This window comes from Loxodonta africana, chromosome 15 (genome assembly GCF_030014295.1).
Source record: "Loxodonta africana isolate mLoxAfr1 chromosome 15, mLoxAfr1.hap2, whole genome shotgun sequence".
Taxonomy (NCBI): Eukaryota; Metazoa; Chordata; class Mammalia; order Proboscidea; family Elephantidae; genus Loxodonta; species Loxodonta africana.
The window spans coordinates 46004467-46029257 of NC_087356.1; the positions used below are offsets into that span (position 1 = coordinate 46004467).

The 24791-nt window shown below is 39.5% G+C and overlaps 1 long non-coding RNA gene and 1 gene segment (V, D, J or C); both read right to left on the minus strand.

The window, feature by feature from the left end:
- Positions 1–4696: 4696 nt before the first annotated feature.
- On the minus strand, positions 4697–5210 carry LOC104846588 (immunoglobulin kappa variable 5-2-like). The segment is given in 2 exon segments: positions 4697–5016; positions 5162–5210. Coding segments are annotated over 2 exon segments (369 nt in total).
- A 6664-nt stretch (positions 5211–11874) lies between these two features.
- Positions 11875–23562, minus strand: LOC111752655 (uncharacterized). Its single transcript, XR_010317976.1, has 4 exons — positions 23442–23562; positions 20323–20444; positions 14553–15012; positions 11875–12928 (listed from the first exon to the last, which is right to left on the minus strand). It is a non-coding gene; the product is annotated as an uncharacterized LOC111752655 (long non-coding RNA).
- Positions 23563–24791: the final 1229 nt, after the last annotated feature.

A 24791-nucleotide genomic window follows, 5' to 3' on the forward strand; every position in this document is an offset into this window, starting at 1 on the left:
GAGTTATCTGGACAACAATCTGTGGGAGGGACATCTGAACAATTACTAATGTTGATTCTTGAATTTTCTGGTGTCCCCTTAAATTTTATGCCTGAGAACCTCATCTCTTTATCCTAATACAGGAAACTGTAAATCTGGCCCTCAGGCCTCTGAAGTGGATGCAGCTGGGCCCTAAGGAGTGAAGGAGGTTTTTGTTCCAGTCTGTAATACTGTGGGGGATCGCTGCTCCACTACTGACAGTAATAGCTTGTAGCATCTCCAGCCTCCACACTGCTGATTGTGAGAGAGTAACCTGTCCCAGACCCGCTGCCACTGAACCTGGCGGGGACCCCAGAGGCCAGGGTTGATGTGCTATAAGCAAGGAGCCTTGGAGGGGCTCCTGGCTTCTGTTGGTACCAGCACAAATTGCTGGTGCTCACACCTGAGCTGGCCTTGCAGTTGATCGTGACTGTCTCTCCTGGGGAAAATTCCCAGGCAGCTGGAAACTGGGTCAGCACAATTTCTCCACTGGACACTGTGATCACATAGGAAAGATGAAAAGAGACAGAAGTTAGCAGTGACAGGGATGCAAGAATGTCTTCACAAGATATAATATACAGATTTACTATAAAACTAAATTAAAAAAAAAATCCTGTCTTAGACTCAAATTTCCATGAGAAAAAAGGATCATGAATTTAAAGTTTTCTGTCTTTCTTACCTGTGACACTGAGCAGCAAGAAGGTGAAAATTTTGCCCTGAAACCTCATTATGTTGGCTGAGCCCTGTCACAGGCTAAACACAGCTTTCCTCTAATAAACTCTCCTTAAAAGCAGCTCTGAGAGGTTTGTGGTTTCTGGGGAAGAGAAATGCAAATCAACGGGCTTAGACTGGGTGGTCTTTGCCAATAAGTCCATCTGGTCATTTCATTTACTTTTATAATTTAGTGTAGAAGAGGGAAGTTTCTTCATGATTTTTCTGAAGTGGGAGATGTACCTGGTCAAGGGCATCACCCATGTTTCTGTCCAGATGCTTAATTAAATCTAAACCTAGTTAGCAAGGAAAAGCCCTTAATTTGCTCTGTGATAAAAATATGATAAGGGTTGATTCTGTGTCAATGTTCATCAGGAAGTCACAACACTCCCCCCCCGCCCCGCCCAGATCCCTCCTGTTTCTCTGGCAGCTGCTTCACGGAGACCTCGCCATCCATAAGGTCTCTTAAGACACCTCTGAACCCACAAAGCACTGGAATAACTTACATCTCAGAATGTGATCTGGGACCTAGTCATACTTATTGGTGAGGTGCTGCAAGATTGGATCCATCCGGAGACTAGAAACCACCAGCCTGCAGGGCCATGTAAGCCTTTCTATCCGAAACTGGAAGAAAAGGAGCTACTGATTCATTAGCAACACCAATTATCTCATCCTCTACCACTTGCTGGTTTTAAAAGGACCCTGAGCATGATGAGCTGGAGTAGTAACTCATATGCAATAACTACAAATTAAAGTAATAATTGTCTTACTCACAATAGGAAAAATGTTCTGTTCCTGAGGCATTTAGGTGCAAAGTCACATTTTTTACTGTAGTGTTAGGGGTAACTTTTCCAAAAATTTACATATTAATTATCAAAGTGTGATGAGAGTTCTAGAAGTAGATGATTTTGAAAGTGTTTGATCAGGATAAAAAATTTAAATATCTGCTGGGTATAAATTGTTTAAGTAAGTTTACTGGAGTTAAGAGACCTACAGCCCTAAGGACCATCTGGTCAAACAACCTGTGGGAAGGCCATCTGAATGAGTATTTATCTTGATTCCTAAGTTTTCTGGTGCCTGAAACCCTCGCTCTGCTTACCCTAATCCTAGTGCTGTCATAAAGAACAGACGCCAGAAGGCAGTCTAGTATACTACCCTCAGGGGAAAAAAAAAATCTTTTAAGGATAAAGGCAAAATACCTGCAATTTTAGACAAAAGCTAAGAGAATTAATTGCCACTAACCTGCAATACAATATATATATATGCAAAACAAATATATATATATTTACACAGATGGTCTTCCAGCAGAGAAAACTGACCCAGACAGAAATTCTCAAATGTAAATGAAATGCTATTCAACTAAATATACCAGTTAAAAGGACAAGATTAAAATCTGGATAAAAACAAAAATCATGTATATGCGCCCTCAAAAGATATAAGAACACAGATAAATTGTAAGTAAAATATGGAGGAAAAAAAAGATATCAAAAAATCTGTTCACCTTAACACTCTATGACGTGAGTAAAAAGACACGTCAGAGAGAGAATCTGTATCTATATCTCATGTACATATTAGTCCAACTAATACAGAATCCCAGTTGGAAAAATAAGCAGACATGAGCAGATATTTTATTACAGAAGATAATCAAATGTCTTATAAACATATGAAAAGATGTTCAACCTCATCAGTAATCAGCAAAATGCAGTTATAATCACAGTGTGATAGTAATATACACGTAGAGTTATGGCTTAAAGTTTCTTACGTTGCCAAGAATTTGTGAGGATATGGGACAAGAGGGACCCTCATACATTAAGGATGGGAGGGTCCATTTTTATACCCCCAGTGGAAATCAGTGGCATTATCTACTGATGTTTTATATGCCAGCAACAGTGTGTTTGATATTGTGTTCTAGCAAGAATTTGTCCAAAGATTTTTGACACTTTGGATCTCCTTTCTAAGGCTTGGGGAGGTAAGACATATGACCTTTATCACAGGTAGGGTCTGTTCTTGTAATGTTGCTGTGGTAACAGTGTGAGAGACCCAGGGAACATTCAGCAGGTACACTTATTTGCCCACATAAACAACCTTGCCTCTCCTAGCTCTTTCAATGGCTGCATCCCACCAGAAACCACTGGAGTTTGGGTATATGGTGCATGGTGGTGACTCAGTGAGGAAACAGTTGGCAGGTGAGGGATAAACAAGTCTGTATTAAAAACATTGACCAATGTTCCCATGCATTCCCCCAGGGTAGAAATGGACTCTTATGTTACCTGTGCTAACAGGTAAACATGGGGGTGTAGAAGGGGATGATAATGTTATATGACCTGGTCAGGATTTTCACTAAATCTTTAGGTTTTAAATCTTTCTCAGAGAAGACTTGGTAGGGATTTGCAAAAATTAAGTTTTAATTTTAACTATTCCTAATAATCTAGTACATGAGCTGACTAATTTGCACAACAACCAGCTTTTTGACTAATTAGATGGTACACTGGTCTTGTCAATTTCTATTCCAGAAATCATGAGAGAGATTACTTTTGGCAAGAAAGAGTTTCAAATAGGGACTAAAAACTGAGAAACATTAATGTTCACAAACGCAGTCTTACAAATACTGTTGCAGAGCCAAGTGTCATTTCAGCCAGACCATGAAGGCTAATTAGGATCCAGCAAATTTTATAAGCATACACAAAGCTTCTCTAGGTAATGGCTGTAGTACAAAAACAGCATGAACCTGGCGTAGGATGCGAATGAAGAGGTCAAAGTATGGATATTACATTAGTATTATTGTCTTTTTTCCCACAGATTCAAGCACAGTGCCTTGAAACAACAATGCTTAACTGAATATCATCTCCTGATTACTAAAGTGGGATGGTACACAGATCTGTGTATCCTTAGGTATTCTGAAAACGAAAAAAAAAAAAAAAAACATTGTCGTCAAGTCAATTCGGACTCATAGTGACCCTATAGGTATTCTGAGTTCCCACATTTAAGGTAATCTCTTCAATTGCTAAGGAGTCCCTGAGTAGCACAAACAGTTAAGTGATTAGCTACTAGCTGAAAGGTTGGAGGTTTGAGCTCACGCAGAGGCACCTCAAAATAAAATCCTGGTGATAGGTTCACCACTGGTCACAGCCTTAAAATCTTATGGAACAGCTCTGCTCTGCATACATGGGGTCGCCATGGTTGGAATTGACTCAGTGGCAACTACTAACAACTTCAGTCTTTACCTAGGACAATTTTTAATCCTTCAGGTTATGGAAAATACTTGGGATTTCAAGTGAAATTTGAGCAGTGGAACAAGGGGTTAAGCCAAATAGTGGTTGGCTAATTTGCATGTCAAGTTTTACAGGGGACAGCCCTGTACCTTGTGATTGTGTATCTGAGTGTTACCAAAAAGAACAGAAACCCCAAAAAACAGAAAGATCCTAGTGATCAAAGGGAAATAGAAGATAACAGGAAATTCTGGGAAAGTAAGGAGAGAGTGCTTATTTAGGCTCCACACCCAGTATAAGTGGTGCCCTCATATCTATCACTTGCTTTTCCCTCATATTGTTGGATTAGGGAAGGGTTGGGATGACTTTGTGGATGAGTCTGAACATGCTTAAAGAGAGAGGAAATTTTGCCTTTACTGCTATGATTTGGAACCTAAGCTGGCTCTGTCTTGGCCTTTGGTATTGTGTTTCTTGGAGGAGGGAAGGATGGATGTGGCAAAAGACAGAGACTTGGCCTAGTGAATTTGCCTCTGCTTCAAAGTGAGATTATTGCACAACTGGGCAATGTTATTGAAGGCTGTTATATGAAGTGTGTCATGCACAGCTTTGGGGGAAGCAGAAGCACACAAACAGGAAAAGGAAGTTAATATGTGTGTGCACGTGAAAGCTTACAAATACCAAAGGGTCACCTAGCTTCACATGCTGAGCGTTTTCAGTAGCAGCTGAGGCAATCCCATTGAGGGCATTTGGAGTTTTCTTTAACAGGGTGTATCACTGTGAGAGGCGAAGTTATCATCTTGCTGACAGAAGTAATATGTGACATCCTCAGATTTTATGTTATTAATTCTCAGGGTAAAATCTATTCCATACCCACTGCCACTGAACCGGGGGGGAACCCCAGAGATGAGAGTGGAAACACCTTTAATAATGAGCTTAGGAGCTTCTCCTGGTTTCTGCTGATACCACTGCAAATCCTCATCAATATCTTGGCTAGCTTTGCAGGTGATGGCGACATTGTCTCCTAGAGTCACTGACAGGAATGCTGGAGACTGTGTGAGTAATATTTCTGCTCTGGTATCTGTTTATGAAGGAAAATATGGAAGATAAATAAACACCATTACTTTTGGAAGGAATGAAAAGTGTCAACTCCTTACGAAAAACTAATGTTTTATTGAGATTCAGAGGACTTAAATGCCATGAAGAAGAGCAAGTATTTCTCTTACCAGAGATCCAGAGGAGCAGGAAGCAGAAGAGCTGAACCTGTGACCCCATAGCGTTGGCCCTGACCTTCAGTTGGTGGTCGGTTTTTAATCAGTGGAAAAAAAAAAAAAATTTTTTTTTTTTTTTCCGCTGAACAGCATACCTTATATGGCCTCAGAGATGTTGGGAGGGTTACATGCAAATGTTACGGAATATGTTAAGTTTGCTATATGGAGACAGTGTTTCAGTGGCAGAGTACGTGACACTTCGTGCTTGAGCTGTTCATGGTGTTATCTTCACAGCTGTGTGAATTCAACAGAGTTATAATTAAACGTTAACATCCTGGGCACTTTTATCTGTTCCTAACTTTGCTTTTCTTCATGTATACCTTTCTCCTCATTGTTCTGTAGGATTCAGTGTTACATCCTGCTATTCTGATCCTCAGTAGCCTGCCAGGGGTAGATTCCATGGTAATTTTCCTGACATCACCGACCATGCTAGTTTTCTGCCCCACATCCGGTACTGTCTTCTATTACTTTAAAAAGAAAAAAAAAAAAAATTTTATTTATTATTATTTTTTTTTCTTACCCATGTTTGAATCCAGGTATCAAAGTGGTGGCTCTTCTACCCTGTTCCCAACTGCAAACTTGATTCCTGCTTACTCAGCTGTATTTTTCTTTGGTAATGATCATTAAAAAAAAAAATTTTTTTTTTAATGATACCCATTTTAGTTCTATTCAACCATAATTTCTTACCACTTTTGAAGTTGTTTTTGTGTTTTAAAATATTTGTTTTATTATGCTTTATTTTGACCAAAGTGAATTTTGTGTTCCAGTTGGTTTGGTTACAGCCTAAAGTGATTTGCCTTATATACTACAAATCTATTATCTGCATTTTTAAAAAGTACTTGTAAGACTTGAATGTGCAGGACTGATACTTAAAGCTAAACTTCGTGATAGAAGATATGAAGAGGGAGAAATGAGGTTATGTGGATACTCGAAAAGGAATTAAGATAACCCTATTTCTTTTCCTTAGTAATAACATTCTGCTCACCCAGTTCCATCTCCCTAGAGAGGAATGAGAATTACTGAGGTGGGGCATCTCTTGCTGAAAAAACAGAGCATTTGCAAGAACCTCCCATAGTTCAAACTTGCAAGTGCCTAATACATATCACTAGAAAACAGGTTCAGCTACATAATTTGTTGACCCTGGTGCAAAATGAAAACAATACCGGGATCCTTGTTCAAAAAGTGGTAGAAAGTGTCATTAAAAGTGTTAAAGCGTAAAACTTCTTCCTTTAAAAATGTTTTATCAATTTTAAAATGTAATTGTAACATGAGTGACAGCATAAACTTCCAACAATCACAAAACATAATATTTGGTCATATAATTTTATATAATACAATAAATGTTTATATATGAATATATAAATATTAATGTAGAACTTTGATTATAAGATTTTCAAGGTTTTCTGTTTTAAAAATTCATTTATTATGTCATCAAAAATTTCACTTACTTTAACAACTTCATTTCCACTTGACTTAATTGAAAGTGACATCATTCCTTCTTGGCAAATGCAAGATTGTAAATAATTTTTGGTCATTTTTAAGTGTGAGAAGGATCTTCCTGCCAATTCCACTGTTCCTGGAGCTGTTGAAAGTATTTTATAGGCTGTGATCACACGGAGACAGCTTTCTGATAAATTATTTTGAAATATAAATTTTAGTACATCTAGACCTGATGATTCTTAGGACAGTTTTTCTAAACAGATTTCACTTTTCATAAAAATAGGTTTTGTGCAAGGTTTGAATTTAATTTTAGATGTAAATAATGGCATTTTAATTCTTCCTTTGAGATTTTCAGTAACTTGTGAAGATGGTTCAAGAAACTGAAATAAGCTTCGTGGTTTGTATATACTTTGAAACGTCTGTTTATATTTCCTATCACTGTCTCTTAAATTAAAAAAGATTTTAAAAATAATCTTCCTTGCTGCTAATTGCTATGAAGATATATGAAAATATTGTTCTTTTCTGCTGAATGTAACAATCTTTAAATTTAATTTCTATTTCTAAGCTTAGACATTTTGTTTTCATTGTGGTTGCAGGTTTCCAAACCAGAGATTTCAAATTACCTGAAGAATTCTGTTAACTCCGTATTGTTATGCTTCTTTGCAATGTACATGTGTATGTTTTTACTTCCTAAGGATTTACTGACAGTGTTTACAGTTTGAGTGCCAGCAATTGTTTCCCTGGTGCTCACGCTGGAGAATTAATATTAAATTAAATGTACTTTGGTTTAATTTCCATTTATTAAACCATACTAATACATGAAAATGCTAATACATGGAATTATGATGGATAGTTACTTCTTATAGAGTATAGAGATCCCTAAGTGGTGCAAATGGTTTATGCTCAACTGCTAACCTAAAGGTTGGCAGTCCGAACTCACCCAGTAATGCCATGGAAGAAGGGCCTGGCAATCTGCACCCCTAAAGATTATAGCCAGGAAAGCTCCATGGGGGCAATTCTACTGTCTAACACATGGTGTCAGCAAAAGTTGAAATCAACTCAAGGAAACAACTTTGCTAGTAAGTCCCATACTAAGAGAATATCGTCTGCTATATTCTACACATCATATCTGTGAGCTACGTTGTCAAATCTTCCTCTGAGGCTTAGGTATTAAGTAACCTGCCCAAGGTCAAACATCTACCAAGAAGAAGAGTCAGGATTTGAACCTTAGTCTGGTTTATGTCCTGGGCATAAACTTTCATGATGCTGTAATAACAAAATAGTGAACCAGAATCAGCATAAGGCTGGTTCCTATGAGGTGGTTCACTCTCTGTTTATCTGCTGGTTCAATAATTTACTGCAACGGTCACACAGAAATCACAGACTATAATCACAGTTACATGGTTTATTAGGGTGACAAAGCAGAAGTAACAGATACAATACAAGATGTAACTCAGGCTCAACGTCAGGAACCTCAGCATACACACTGCAAGGAAAGCTATATGGGCGAGGTCTGGGGAGGCCCCAGGAGAAGAGAGCACATCTCTTCTTTAACCAACCAGGGCAGCTTCAGATAAGCTCCCTGCTGGAACAGGTCTCTTTCAGGGCAGATTTCTGTACCTCTCCTCTCTATGATGACAGCTCTGCCCTCAGGTTCCGGAGTTTTTTATAGGCCGACCCACATACTCCTTGTCAATTATAAGGCAGGCTCCCTAACTAATTTAGTAAAGGTTAGCCACTGAGGTGGCGGGGTGGCCAGTCTGTGTAAAGGTCAGATACAGGGTGGGACCCCCCAGTCAATCCCTTAGGTGGATTGTAAACTCAATAATCCTTGCAAGCTGCTTATTTGGATAGCAAACCAAGCAATCCTTAGGGAGATTGCAGCCCAAACAATCAATTACTTTGGAAGAATTGCAAAACCAGGGCCAGAAAAGGTCACATAAGAGAGACTCACTGTACCACAGATGTAAAGCATATCACTTACAATGATGGGTAAGTGTAAGACACAGATGTGTCTATGTAATACTTTCTTTGTGCTCATCTTTTCTGTGTGATTTCAAATATTATTTTTGACATTGTGCAACCTCCACAGCATCTACAAAAGAATCACAAGAAACTGTGAACTGGCCAACTGGAAACCTGACAGATTAAAGCTGGTGCTGAAGCCTTTCAGTCTGTAAGACACCCATTCTGACTTCTGGGGTCCCATGTGGGTTAAGAGGCAGTGGGTGTGGCACAGCTTCCTCACTCCAATCAGGGTAATGAAGTTGATATGGCTGCAAATTGCTCCTGTCAGCATGACAACAGCCTCCCTCCCACGTTGCTCAGGTCTTCAACACACTCCTCCTCTGAGGTTCATTAGCTGCTCTAGGCTCCCCACTTCCCCTTCCAAGGGTTTTGGAGGTAGTTCTATTTTGTTCAGAAACTGGTTTTCATTTTAAGTATTGTTTTTCAGTCTCTCTAGATTTCATTGAAAGCTAGAACCAATATACTTATTTTATCCTCTTGCATTTCTCTTTCCAAAAGCAAGGTTCTGATCAACCCAGCACACTGTTATTCCCCTATGGTTACCTCCTGGTGATTCTGATTAAACAGGTGTGGAGGCTCTGTATTTTAAGACTGCCCCGTGTATTTTGTAATCGTGGGATTTGTAAATTGCTGGTCTAAGGACCTGGTCCAACATAGAAGACAAGAGAATGACAGCAAGATGCTGCTTTCTTAGATCGCATCTCCCTAGACAATCTCTACAAGTATATTCTATTATATACATTTTTATGGAGCCCTGGTGGCATAGTGGTTAAGAGCTTGGCTCCTAACCAAAAGGTCGGCAGTTCAAATCCACAAGCTGCTCATTGGAAACTTTATGGGGCAGTTCTACTCTGTCCTATAGGGTCACTATGAGTCGGAACTGACTCAATGGCACCTAACAAGAACAACATATATATTTTTATAGGGTAAAAATGCTTGGCTTTTATGTTTAAGAAGTTAAGACTTTACCTCTTTTGGAAAATGATTTTTATGTATGTTGTGAGAGATCTGATTTTATTTTTCCCCAAAGTTCCATTGTCCCAAAGTTATTGAATAGCTCATTCTTTCTCCAGTATCAGTAATACACAAACACATGCCCATCTACCCACCCACACACACAAACACACACACATTATTAGAGTCAAAATTGAGGCAGGCATCGTCAGAGTCCAACACTTCTAAGAAACACCTATTCTGGCTTAGCCTCCTACACTGAGCAGAAAAGGCCACACATTCCTCTGAAATTCTCTTGGCAAGTTAACCACAGAATGGGGCATATGGCCTCAACCACCCTCTAGGTGGAGACTTAACATACTAATGAAGGAAAATCGGCCTTTTCTTCATCCCAGAAAATCGAACCCTTGTCTAAGGAAAATCCCTAGTCATCCCCAAGCTCTGAGAGCCTGCATGAAGGTCAGTCCTGAATATTCATGGTGAATTTGTCATTTCCTTGTCTGCGCTCTGTAAAAGCCCGCCTCCCCAAGCTGCCTGGGAGCAGTCTTGGAGGCAATAACCCCAATTGGTCCTTCCTGGTACAACTAAACAAAGATATGTTTCTGATCTCCCACTTCGACCTCTTGTTTATTGGCTGTAACAAGTCATGCTGAGCAGAACCTGGGGTTTCCACCCACAGACATTTTGGCTATCATGATGGATACAAAAGTTAATGCCCTGGATTGCTTGGTAGGGTAACAACACTTTCTGGATATCTGTTTATATGCCCAATGATTAAGGGGCAAGATCTTCCTCTTCCCGCCAAGATAAAGAATGACTAGTAAGAACAGCTAAGACTCACCTATGATTTCACATGCTGCTAAAAAGATGGAATAGTGTTGAAGTAACATTATTGGGCAAGAGAATTGCAGGATGAATCTGCAGATTGAAGAGAAAATAAAACATTTCAGAAGAACAGGTATGCCAGGAGCACCAAACTCCCAATCCTCTTACCCCGGAGTCGATTTCAACTCATAGTGGCCCTATAGCACAGAGTAGGACTGTCCCATAGGGTTTCCAGGACTGTAATCTTCATGGAAGCAGACTGTCACATCTTTATCCCTTGGAGCAGCTGGTGGGTTTGAAAGGCTGACTTTTCAGTTAGCAGTGGAGCACTTTAACTACTGTGCCACCAGGGCTCCTGTAGGGTGGAGCCAGGAGCACAGAAATGGTAAATTCTCATCTGAAGCCTTAGTACTTAGTACTTTACAGATCAGAGCTCCAAGAATATCTGATCTTTTCCCTCTCCTACAACTCTGAGTGGAGGAGAAAGCAGCAGAGATGGTAGCTAAAAGGCCGGTGATTCAAAGAAAAATAATTTGCTCTCTTCATTGGGCAGTGGCCTCTAGGTGACTGATTCTTGGAAGTATTCCAAAAAATCATGACCAATTTGACCCCCTGACCACAACCCAAAACTCAGTCTTCTATTCTTATCCCAGTGTGTTAATGTAAGGAAGTAACACAAACTGGATGGCTTAAGACAAAAGAAATGTACAGTCTATAGTTCTGGTGGCTAGAACTATGTAATCAGGGTGTCTGTCGGGTCATGCTCCCTCTGAAGATCCTTGTTTGCCTCTTACTAGCTTCTGGTGACTCCTGAAAATCCTTGGCATTCCTTGTAGATGTATCATTCCAGTCTCCGTTCCCATCATTATGTGTCCATCTTCCCTTTGTATTTATGTTTGTGTCTCTTCTGTTATTTTTAAGGGTTCATATTGAACTTGAATCCACCCTACTGTAATATGACCTCATGTTAGCTTTATTGATAACATCTTCAAAGACCCTATTTCCAAACAAGGTCACATTCACAGGTACTACTGGGTGTTAGTACATCAACATATCTTTTTAGGAAAAACAATTAAATTCATAACATTCCATCCCCTGGCCACCCATAATTAATGTCTTTCCTATGTTCAAAATATATTAACCCCATCCTAACATCCCCAAAATCTTAAATCATTCCAGAATTACCCTAAATCCAAAATCTCATCTTCTAAATCAACTAAAGCAAGTATGCATGGAACTCAGTGTGGCCTATCCTGGGACAAAAATTCTCTCCATATGCAGACCTGTAAAATCCAGAAAATAAGTTATCTGCTTCCAAAATACAGTGGTGGGACAGGCAAAGGACATTCCTGCCGGGGGCCAGCCTCAGCAAAGAACAGGGTCACCAGAGGAAGGGTAGAGTTTGGCGAAAAAAAAAATGAGACGTAGTGTGTCTTATATTTTCATTCTGCAGAAAAAAAAAAAGCCTCTTCTTTATTTTTTACATGGTCTTTTATATCATAAGCTTACATAAGCATAACATCGCATGATCAACAAAGGGGCAGTACAAGATATAATCATCATAGATAACATCATCTTCCAGAGACATAATTTTCCAAGTGACACGTAGTACAGTTCTGCATACGCACACAAATACAATGAGTTTTTGTTTAATTGAAGAGAACATTTTGTTGATTTATTTTTACACAAAGTAACAATTGACTTCATACTGCTTTACACTTATGCTTAATCTTGCAATACCTTCCACAGTTTTTATAACAATTAATCTTTTTGCAAAACCATTGCCACATAGGCTTTGTCCATCTTGTCCAGGGTGGCCAAGTTCTTGAAGTCCAGCCACTTTGGGTTACATCATATTGTCCACGATTATGCCAAGGACAATTAGCCCAATCTCTACACCCCCAAGCCGGTTTTGGAGTAATAAAACTTCCTTCTACTCTATATGGTCTCCAATCAGCGTCATAATCCCAATTTCTTGCCAATAGAAATTCAAAATATTGTTTTTCCACTTTTATGGGATCATGTGTGGGTGGTGGTTTAATCACAAAAGGGCCTCAGTAAGTACCAGAATTCCACCATCCTCTTTTTGTTTTCCATAGTCGAGCTATTCGTTTTCCCCCTAAGACAACTTCATGTTGATCCCCAGGTAATACACGGGCTGTCCCTACCCGGGATTTTACCAGGGGATTATGAGTAGGACGCCCCCCTCCAAAGGTCCCTAAATCTATAATGGAATTTTATGCTTATACATTCTGCTATACACAGGCTGAAAATGAAACAGAAACATAACACAGATGACAGAGATATTCCTGACTTTTCAGGAATTCTTCGATGTTTATGCTGGGGGCAGTGGGTGCAGAGGGGCCTCCCTTGCAGCCTGGCTCCCAGCATCTCCCCCTTTCTTATTTTTTAATTTCGCCAGATGAAGATCTGAAGCCACCTTTTGGATAGCTTGATTTAAGATTCGGAAGATGACTGGAAGAAAGAACAACAAAATCAAGAATAAACATAAAGAAATACCCGCGTTTAACAGAATGTTTTTAAGACTATGTTTTTGAATAAAGGAATTTAAGGAATCAATAAATTGTTTGGCTGTTTGAGAAGAGGAAAAATCTTTTTCTGCATGTGTAATATCTTGTATTTCCATATGTAATTTGTCAATATTAAAACTCAAATCAGAATGACTCCATATGCCCTGGATATGATTTTTTATTTTTTCCCAATTATGTATGGTAGTATTTACAGGCATTGGAGTAACACAAATCCATTTGAAACTTACATGGCATCTCAAAGCAAGTCGCACTTTGAGATTAGTGATTTCTTGTCCTATATGTAAAATTGCTTCTTCAAGGGCATTAACTTCTTGTTGTAATTTTCTATCAATGGCTTCTTGTGTGGCTAAGGCTAAAGTAATATTTTTACTTAAATAATCTACATAGTTTGCAGTATGAATCTGTTGTGTTAACGCCATAGCAGAAAGTGAAAGAGAAGTTGCTAAAGCTATGAGAGCGGAAATCCCCAGTATTAAAGCTGCTACAAACCGTTTGGCTCGAGATAAAATAGCAGAGGCTTGTTTTAAGGCTTCTAGGCCTGAATCATCATGCCAATCTTCTTGTAAATGTACAGGAATCATAATATATTTTGGCTGTTGTAAAATCATCATACTTTCGACAGGAATTGCAGGGTTTATATAACTGGTCAGTATACAATCTTCACAAGAACTAACATAATGTGTTTTCTTGTTTTCTATAACAATACTAGAGTGATTGCTGTGGCTAATTAATAACACATATGGAGCAGGTACACAAGCTTGAATATCAAAACTCTCAATATTAAAAGGACGGGACAAAGTGACATTGCCGGCAGCAGTTGCCAGTCTCCACAAGGATGGATGTATGTTACCCGTGAAGGTAGAAAGAATAGGGGGAACCCATCCATTCATATGCCAACGATTAACTTTTTGTGGGAGAGGGACTAAGGCATCTTGCCAATTAAAACGATATCCAGCTAATTTTAAATATTGACGATAATCATATTCAGGATCTAAAATGCTACAATCAATAAGACTTGCAGACATTTCAGGCAGAGCATATACAACTTGTGAATTATACATACAATTTCTCCAAATAGGAAATCCTTTTGAAGGGTCAATCATAGCCCAATCTTGATTGCTCTTAGAATTCTCAGGAGGCGACTTATCACAGGTAGGAAAAAGAGGAGTGTGTACTTTTGGGATACCCTTAAGAAAGTCAGTTTTTTCTGGAAGGATGAGGCGTAGAGCCCATAATAATCTGTAAGGCTGTTTGTTTTGATTTCCATTAGGTGAGTCAGTAATCATTGATTTGAAGCCAAAAGGAATACAGCCAGGGATAGTTTTTTGCAAATTTCTTAATTGAATACAAATAGGAGGATTATCTGACATACCAGAATAGGAATAATTAGAATTAAAGCCCTGAGGGTTCCAAAATATGGTTTCGTCCCCCAGTAATGCAGAATTATTAGTAAATACAGAGGGGGAAGGATCTTCCCAGGTGACGGGGTGAAATATAGGAGGTTTTGGGACATAAGCCCAATGTATATCAGCCGTAACAATACATACCTGGCAGGAAATGATAGCGAGCATAGCCACAAAAAGAGTACCCGCATTTACGGGAATATGTTGATCCACGGTTAAGGTGTGAGCCAGATGAGTAAGTTTTTTGAGTTGGCCCCAAGTTGGGGGCTCAGCCGCAATGGTTCGATGGGTTCTTGAATAAGGAGTATATCTCCGGCTTCTCCACCGCACTTTGTCTCGAGATGAAGAGTTGTTGAGATTTGTAGAGGGTTGTATAAAGTCAGTGAGAGGGGGTGGAGTAGAAGATGAAGAGGAGGAAGAACTAGAGACAGGCGAAGATGGGGGTGTAGATGGAGCATTTTCAAGAGACAGATTTCTCAGAAGAGTCGTGGGAGGTGTTAGGTTTGTGAGCAGTGAGGGAGGAAGTGTTGGAGGATTTTTGGTGGTTTTTGGGTCTTGCATGTCTGATGAGTCTGTCGGGTATCCACAAAGGGGAAGTTTTGTCCTGTGGGAAAACACAAGCATAGCCTCGTCCACAAGAGATTAATGGATCAGGTCCTTTCCATTTTCCTGTTAACAGATCTTTCCAATATACTGAAGGTACAACAGTATCTTGTTTCGTATACCAATGGCGTTCCATTGGGGATAAACCTTGTTCATTTATATTTAAAAAATTAATAACAAATAATGCATGATTTAAGATATGATAAGGAGTACTATGTTTAAATTCTCCATTTTGTAATTTAGTAATTTGTGTTTTCAAGGTCTGATGAGCTCTTTCCACTATTGCTTGACCTTGAGGATTGTAGGGAATCCCTGTGGTATGATTAATTTTAAATGTTTTACAAAATTCTTGAAATGCTTTAGAAGAGTAAGCAGGGGCATTATCAGTTTTAATTTCTACGGGTTTTCCCAGTATGGCAAAGCAATAAAGCATATGTTGAATTATATCCTTAAATGCTTCTCCAGTTTGAGCAGAAGCCATTATGACATGGGAATAAGTATCAATAGTTACATGGACATAAGAAAGTCGCCCAAAGGATGATATATGGGTTACGTCCATTTGCCAAAGACAATTGGGTTTTAATCCCCTAGGGTTTACTCCCATGGGCAAAGATGGCAATGTAGTAGGGCATGAGGAACATTGTCTGACAATATTTCGTGCTTCTTCTCTTGAAATTTGAAATTGTTTTCTAAGTGCTGAAGCATTTTGATGGTGCAGTTTATGTGATTCAGCAGCTTGTTCAATTGTGGTTATAGAAATAAGTTTTGTTAACTGATCAGCTCTATTATTACCTTCATGAATAGGTCCAGGTAGACCTGAATGAGCCCTAACATGTCCTACAAAGAAAGGTTGTGTTCTAATATGAATAAGTGTTTGAAGTTTTATTAGGAATTGTGATACAGTCTACTGAATTGGAATAGGAGCAGTTTCAATATGAGGAAATAGTCTATAGATATACTGAGAATCAGTATATAGATTGAATGGAGTATTTTTTAAATATGAAAAAGTCTTAATTACTGCTATTAATTCTGTTTTCTGGGCGGATTTTTCTTCAGTTTGAACTGTAAATTCTGTTCCATTAACAATGTAAACAGCTCTGCCATTGGCTGAGCCATCAGTAAATACAAGAGCTGCTTGGGAAAGTGGTTGTGGTTTACACCTTTCAGGGAAACAGAATTCGTGGCCTTTGACAAACGTGAGGACAGGATGTGGTGGTAAGTGATATGTAATTTGACCTTTAAAATCAGTCAAAGCAATAGCCCATTCTTCATTATTTTGAAGAAGATAATTTGTCTGTTCAGCATTATAAGGAACTATAATATTGAATGGGTCTAGCCCAAACAGTTCTCTACTTCTTTGTCGCCCCTTCTGAAATATCAAAGCCACCAAGGAGGGATATGAAGGAACATTTTTCCTATGAGTGTGTGGAAGATGTATCCACTCTAAGGGTCCCTCTTGCCATAAGCAACCAGTAGGAGAATTTAGAGTAGCTAATATAATCAGGTCCCAAGGTAATGTATAATTAAGTCTTTGTAAAAAACTATTATTTAAAGCTTCTTCTACCAATTTTAAAGCTAACCGGGCTTCTTCTGTTAGAACTCGAGGTGAGCGAGGATTAGGATCTCCTTTTAATATATTAAATAATGGTGATAGTTCATTAGTGGACAACTTTAGATAGGATCGAACCCAATTAATATCTCCCAACAGTTGTTGAAAATCATTTAAAGTAGTTAAATGAGTGGTTCTTAGATGAATTTTTTGAGGAGTAATATACTGATTATGTATGGTCCTTCCTAAGTAGTTAATGGGAGGATCGATTTGTATCTTTTCTGGGGCTATTTTTAGCCCATATTCTTCCAATGCAGCAACCAAATCTTGCAACACCTGTTGTAAGTAAACCCTATCTTTATGAGACAATAATAAGTCATCCATATAATGAACAAGATAAACACCAGCATGCGCATTTCTAACTTGACTTATAGCTTGATCCACATATTTTTGACAAAGAGTAGGGCTATTTTTCATTCCTTGTGGTAGAACCTTCCATTGGAACCTCTGATATGGCCTAATTAGATTAATTGAGGGCAGGCTAAAAGCAAATCTTTGTCTATCAGGCTCACTAAGAGGAATGGTAAAAAAGCAATCTTGTAAGTCAATGACTATTATTGGGTTTCCCTTAGGAATAGCAACAGGGGATGGAAGACCAGGTTGTAGGGCTCCCATATCCTGCATAGTAAGGTTAATGGCTCTTAAGTCTTGTAGAAGTCTCCATGCACCAGACTTCTTTTTTATAACAAATATAGGAGTATTCCATGGGCTGTTAGAGGGCTCTATATGTCCTAATTCTAATTGTTTTTGGACTAATTCTGTGGCTGCCTGTAGTTTTTCTGTAGTTAGGGGCCACTGCTCTACCCACACAGGTCGTTCAGACTTCCACTGTATGGGGTCAGCAGCCTTTAACAGCGTGGCCCCCACTATAAATTTGAATATCCTAGCCCTTGCCGGGGAGATCTATTCTGAGGAGAGGCCTGTATCTTAATACCTTGTTGATTTTTTCCCAGACCTCGAGTAGGGTCAAAGTGCATTTGGGTCATTTGCGCCGTTACTTGAGGGCTAGGACTGTAGAGAAATGCGCCCATTTGAGAGAGGACATCCGGTCCACAAGGTGAAAGGTATAGCAGCAATAACGTAAGGCTGAAAAGTACCATTACATTGAGGCTCAGATTCGTCCTGCCAATGTAAGATTTGAGAACTTTTCTCGGCCTGTGGTGCCTGTCCCAGCCCCACCAGCGTGGTAGGAGTCTGGGATAATGGCCAAGAGACAGGCCAATCTTTTCCAGCAACGCAGGATACATCAGCCCCTGTGTCCATAAGGCCATTTATTGGTTTTCCTTCTACTAAAAGTACTTTCATAGGTCTATTCTGAGTGATTTCCTGTAACCAAAAAACCACATCACTGGAGCCAAAGCCTCTATCTCCTCTCTCGACTTGTGAGGCCACAGTCCCCATGGTATGATAGGGAAGTAACAATAATTGTGCAATTCTCTGTCCCTTTTGAATAAAATGTGTTCGAGTTGGAGGTGACATGATAACTTTGATTTCTCCCATAAAATCAGAGTCAATTACTCCTGGAATAACAGTGAGACCTTGGATCGATAGGGAACTTCGTCCTAATATCAATCCGACCACGCCTTTTGGTAATGGTCCAGCAATACCTGTTGGAATTGTAGTAACAGAGACATCAGGAGTTAATATTGTTGAGGTGGTGGAACGGAGGTCCAATCCTGCACTTCCTGGGATGGCTCGGATGAGACTTGAGACGGGACAAAGGGAATGAATGGGTTGTGAGACTGAGTTTGTACCCCCATTATTTTCGGGGCCGAGGGCAGGCCCCTCAAGGCGTTTCCCGACCCAGTTGGTTCAAGAGCAGTAACATTAGGAGTGTTAGTATTTGGACCTAAAAATTGACCATTTTTATGATATTTAGACCTACAATCCTTCTTCCAGTGAAAACCCTTTTGACAGCGGGGACAAAGAGTTTTTGGATTTGACACATTTACTATAGCCGATGAATCAGCAGAGTTTATATTTCCCGTATTTTTTGATGGGCACTGTCTACTAATGTGTCCTGGTTGATTACAAATGTAACAGTTCCCATTTTTTCCATTACATCCAGTATTATTATTATTACTTTTCCTCTTATTATCAAAATTTGCCATAGCTTGCAAGCATACCAGGGGGGATTCACCTTTGAGAGCGGCTGCCAGGGTGATACCTTGCACAAATGCAGGGGAAAAGTCAGCACATTGTCTAATATATGCATTAATATCACCCGTCTTCCTTATAGGTCTTAATAAGGTTTGACAAGTAGCATTAGCATTTTCATATGCCAGCTGTTTTGTAACCAACTCACAAGCTTCACTATTAGTAATAATGCGTTCAACCGCCGTTTGCAGTCGAGCTACAAAATCCTCATAAGGTTCCTGTGGTTTTTGTTTGATATCGGCCAATACTGACGTTTTTTCAGTTCCCGGAGGTAAGGAACGCCAAGCCCCTGTAGCACAGCGGGCCGCTATTTGAGATACCTTTTTTGATAAATTTAACTGAGTCTGATTTTGATCCCAGTCTGCTGTCCCTAGGATAGCCTCAAGAGTTATTTTATCCCTCCTGGTACTAGCTGCAACTTCTTTTTTTGCTCGTTCTTCATATTCCATTTTCCATAACAAGAAACTACCCCCTGGTAAGCAGGTTTTTGCCAGCTGATACCAATCATAAGGAGTCATCCAGCTGGTTGATAGAATATCTATTAACGACAATGTGTATGGAGACAGGGGCCCATATTCTTTGCAGGCATTTTTAACCTCCTTGAGGAATTTATAAGAAAGAGGAGTCCATTCTGCATCCTCATCAAATTCCCCGCTATAATGTACTGGAAAGCACAAAGGGAGGGTAACGTCCCCCTCAGACAAGCCTTGTTTTAAGGCTGCTTTGATTTTTGATTTTCCTGCCAGAGAAGGAGGTGGGGGAGGTAAAGGTACTCTATTTCGAGGAGTAAAGGTCAATGATTTAACCTCATAGTTTGGAGGCTGTGACTCAATTTGCAACTTTCGTAAAGGAAGAACAATATCCTCATCTTGATGATATCTAGCAGCCTCCTCCTCTAGATCGACTTGCTCCTCCGGGCTCAGAGTGTCATTCGTGATTGGATTAGATAGACCAACAAAGGGGGGGGGCTGAAGGGGTAGGCACTACAGAAGGATGTTTCTGAAGCAGAGGTGTTTCTTCCTCCTCTAAAGTGGGGTTAGAGTCAGGATTGTCTAGTACTTGGAATGCTTTAATAGAATCGGGAGTTGGGTCAAGAGTATCTCTGATAAGCATCCATAATGCAAAAGCATCAACAGGCACCCCCTCAGGACCACATCTAGTATAATGTTTTTGTAGCTGTTCTCCCACAGCTTTCCATATGTCCAAATTAACCGAGCCTCCCTCTGGGAACCAGGGGCATTGTTCCTGAACAAAATGTAAAAACCGAGCTACTTGGCTTCTAGTCACTGCGGTTCCCCTTTTTTTGAGCATACACGTGATGATATCAATAAACAGTTTCCTTTCTGCAGAGGATGTTTGTCCCATAGTGTTTTTCTAGTGTTCTCCTGCTTATACAGGGGTCTAACAACTTCTCATATGTTTTATGCCTATCTTTCCTTTCCTATCCCCGTCCTCTCTAATGACGGGGTGGCTAAAGGGAGCTTTTCTCCTTTCTTATCTAGCTCTAGGCAACAGCCCTATCTACCCCGAGACGACATTGCTTACCTTCAGGTCCCTGTTCGGGCGCCAGTTGCCGGGGGCCAGCCTCAGCAAAGAACAGGGTCACCAGAGGAAGGGTAGAGTTTGGCGAAAAAAAAATGAGACGTAGTGTGTCTTATATTTTCATTCTGCAGAAAAAAAAAAGCCTCTTCTTTATTTTTTACATGGTCTTTTATATCATAAGCTTACATAAGCATAACATCGCATGATCAACAAAGGGGCAGTACAAGATATAATCATCATAGATAACATCATCTTCCAGAGACATAATTTTCCAAGTGACACATAGTACAGTTCTGCATACGCACACAAATACAATGAGTTTTTGTTTAATTGAAGAGAACATTTTGTTGATTTATTTTTACACAAAGTAACAATTGACTTCATACTGCTTTACATTTATGCTTAATCTTGCAATACCTTCCACAGTTTTTATAACAATTAATCTTTTTGCAAAACCATTGCCACATAGGCTTTGTCCATCTTGTCCAGGGTGGCCAAGTTCTTGAAGTCCAGCCACTTTGGGTTACATCATATTGTCCACGATTATGCCAAGGACAATTAGCCCAATCTCTACACCCCCAAGCCGGTTTTGGAGTAATAAAACTTCCTTCTACTCTATATGGTCTCCAATCAGCGTCATAATCCCAATTTCTTGCCAATAGAAATTCAAAATATTGTTTTTCCACTTTTATGGGATCATGTGTGGGTGGTGGTTTAATCACAAAAGGGCCTCGGTAAGTACCAGGATTCCACCATCCTCTTTTTGTTTTCCATAGTCGAGCTATTCGTTTTCCCCCTAAGACAACTTCATGTTGATCCCCAGGTAATACACGGGCTGTCCCTACCCGGGATTTTACCAGGGGATTATGAGTAGGACGCCCCCCTCCAAAGGTCCCTAAATCTATAATGGAATTTTATGCTTATACATTCTGCTATACACAGGCTGAAAATGAAACAGAAACATAACACAGATGGCAGAGATATTCCTGACTTTTCAGGAATTCTTCGATGTTTATGCTGGGGGCAGTGGGTGCAGAGGGGCCGCCCTTGCAGCCTGGCTCCCAGCACATTCCCATTCCACAAGTGAGACATTAGAAGGAAAAAGGGGCCACAGGTAATAAAAACATCTGAAACCCAGCAGGGCAAATTTTGCTGGATTTCAATACCTCAGAACAAGCCTCTGTCCTCTGGGCTCACTAGATCATGGCCCTCTCCTCCTGGCCCACCAGGATGGGAGCCTCATCATCAGGAACTGAGGAGGCAGTGACCCTGCTTTCTGAGCTTGTGGTGACAATACCACTAAAGTTCTGAATTAATCTTGGGGTCAATCTCTCATCCCCTCCCCCTTTATTTATTTATTTTTTTGGTAGAATAACAAAGATTCATGATCAAGTGGTGCTATTGGTCCATATCCTGCTTGTAGAATTCTGGAAGTCTCTCAGCTTTTCTTCAATTGGCCCAGTCTCTGCCATTTTCATCCAAGCTGGCTGCATTTCTGCTAAAATGGTTGATTGGATCCATAAATCTCATGCCTAATCTTTTTAACAAATGATTGCCTAATTTTACCCTTGGCATTCTCTTCAGAACACACTTTCCACCTGTATTTTTTTATTTTTGCAATATGAATAAAAAAATAGGCTAAGAATTTTCCAAATCTTCAAGTTCTGGCACCTTTTTGCTCGAGAGTTCATTTCTTATTTATTTTTTCCGTCTCACACTTTAAGTGGCAGGGGAAGCCAGGCTTCACCTTCCACACTTAGTTAAATATTCAAGTTCATCACTGAACAAAAGAAGGTACATGAAATCATGATTACGTTGTGATCATCTAACCCACGTTCTCCGTGAGAATAAAACTCCTACCTGGGGGATAAAATCCTAGTTAGACTACCCTCAGCTGTAACAAAATGCACTGTGCATTGCTGTTCACTAACTTGTTCTTTGCTAGTCTCTGTGATGTTTATACATAGTGCTTCATTTTAGTGTGGGCATTCAGAAAACCACTACTCTATTGGCTTTATTTTTTTTTAAATAATTTATTATACTGTGCCTTTGTTGTTGAGAATACATACAGCAGAAATACACTAACTCAATAATTCCTACATGAACAGTTCAGTGGCATTGACTACATTCTTCAAGTTGAGCAACCACTCTCACCCTCCTTTACTGAGTTGTTCATCCCGCACTAACATAAACTCACTGACCCCTAAGTTTCCTATTTAATATTTTCAGTTGCTATTGTCAATTTGCTCCTATATAGATAAGTCTTAAAATAGCGGAGTGCTCAAGACAGACATTCTTTACTGGTTAAGCTAAATTATTATTTGGTTTTAAGAAGCTTCCAGGCTAAGACAGACTTGTAAGAGATAGCCAGCAGTCTACTTCTGAAAAGAGCTAGCCAGTGAAAACCTTATGAATAGCAGCAGAACATTGTCTAATATAGCGCTGGAAGATGAGCCCCCCCTCCCAGGTTGGAAGGTACTCGAAACACAACAGAGGAAGAGCTGCCTCCTCAAAGTAGAGTCGACCTTAATGACATGGATGGAGTCAAGCTTTCAGGACCTTCATTTGCTGATGGGGCATGACCCAAAATGAGAATAAACAGCCACAAACATCCATTAATAATTGGAACCTGGAAAGTATGAAGTATGAATCTAGGAAAATTGGAAATCATAAAAAATGAAATGGAACCCATAAACATCAATAATCTAGGCATTAGTAAACTGAAAGGGACCAGTCAGCAAAACTCAATCCAAGGCTGAGCTGAGACAAGCACGGACCCAACTGTCTCAGCTGGGAAATCAAGGAGCTCTTTAGTGTCTTGTTAGAAATATCCAAAGCTTTGCTGACAAAATAAATGTTTGACTACTTTGACAAAAAAGAAAAAAGTGTCACCACCACTGCCTCAATCGCTGTAAAGAAACATCAGCAGGCAGTTTATGATGTGTATTTACGTATATTAAGCCCACACTGATCCTGTTAGGACAATGGTGTATTTAATCCCAGATAGGAGCACCACAGGTCAAAATCAACTCAATGACAATTGTTTTTTTTGTTGTTGTCATTGTTGGTTTTAATATATATCTTTTATCTGTCCTTGCTAATAGAGAACACATTTCACCTACCTTAACAAATATGCATAGAAGATGCCTCAGACCACATACAGCTCCAGGAGTATAGTCCACCTAAGAGAAAGAGTAAAACTGAGAAGAAATGGATGGAAAACCATCTGTACTTAAAGACTCTGGTCACATCCTGCTGCCTGTGTATCCCTCCCTTGGAAACCACAAAGCACTCAGATTGTTTTCAAGGGGGCTCCCGAAAAAGAAGGGCAAATTAAGGCCAGGATAAAGATCACCTGCCAAAATATATTCCCAGGCTCAGCTTTACTGTCTTCTCTTTCTCTGGGTCATGGGTTAGATAAAAGGAAGTTGTAAACTCAAGAATTCATTCTCCTTTTTTGAGAATTTGAATGCAGGCTCAGAAGATTCATAAGAAGTCTCAGTAGAAAAAAAAAAAAAATAGGAGCCAGGGTAAATAGGAAATGTTTGAGAAAAACAGGTTTTGGAAAAAAATTGTGTTGATTTTAAAATTTGCCTATTAGAAGATTATGAGTATACTTATGAAATTGTGCCTCTTCTGAAATTTTCTTTCCAATGTAAACCTGGGATCCAGTGCAGATATTATCTTGACCCTTCAAAAATATGTAAGTGAATCTTGACTTTTCTTCTTACGTTAACATTAAAGTTAAAATTATTAAATGTTTCTTTACAGTATTTGAATCACTATGGAAGTAGGAGGACTAATAATGACAAAGTTTCCAAATTCTGACAATATACCCTCATTCTTCTTCCTTCTTTATAGTTGCTAACCTGTCTTCAGAGACGCTGACACCCTGGGGAGACATGAGGAAAATATCTCTTGTCAAACAGCCTGTGGGCTGAGGAAACCTCAATCAGGGATTTAAAGTTTTTAATGTCTGCTCTAAGCCAAGTACCCAGAATGTAAGTGCCCTCGCCTGAGGGACATTTACTGACTCCCTGATGTCTTAGGAAACTGGCTGCAAGGAGAGGTTGTCAAAAATAGGTGCTTGGTACATTCCCCCATCATGGTAAGAGATGGTCATGCTGAATGGACTTAAGACCCAGGCCAGAAAGTAAGCTGCAGGAGGGATAGGAGACAGAAGAGAACCAGAGAAAACAAAAATGGCCTGCAGTGTAGCTAAAAAGGAGGAATTATAGTGGCCGTTCCTATTGCAGTATGGAACTTGGGTTTGATTTCCTATTTAAATATGTTAACTAATTTTTTGTTGTTCCTTTCTTGAACTAAAGGGTATAAAGCAACATGAATGATCTCTCTCTTTCTCTTTCTTTCCCTCTTTTCTCTCTCTTAACTATATTTTATTTTAAAACATTTTTGAATAAAAAGGACAGAAACAATTCCTAAGGAAATACAGGATTATAAAACATATGTTG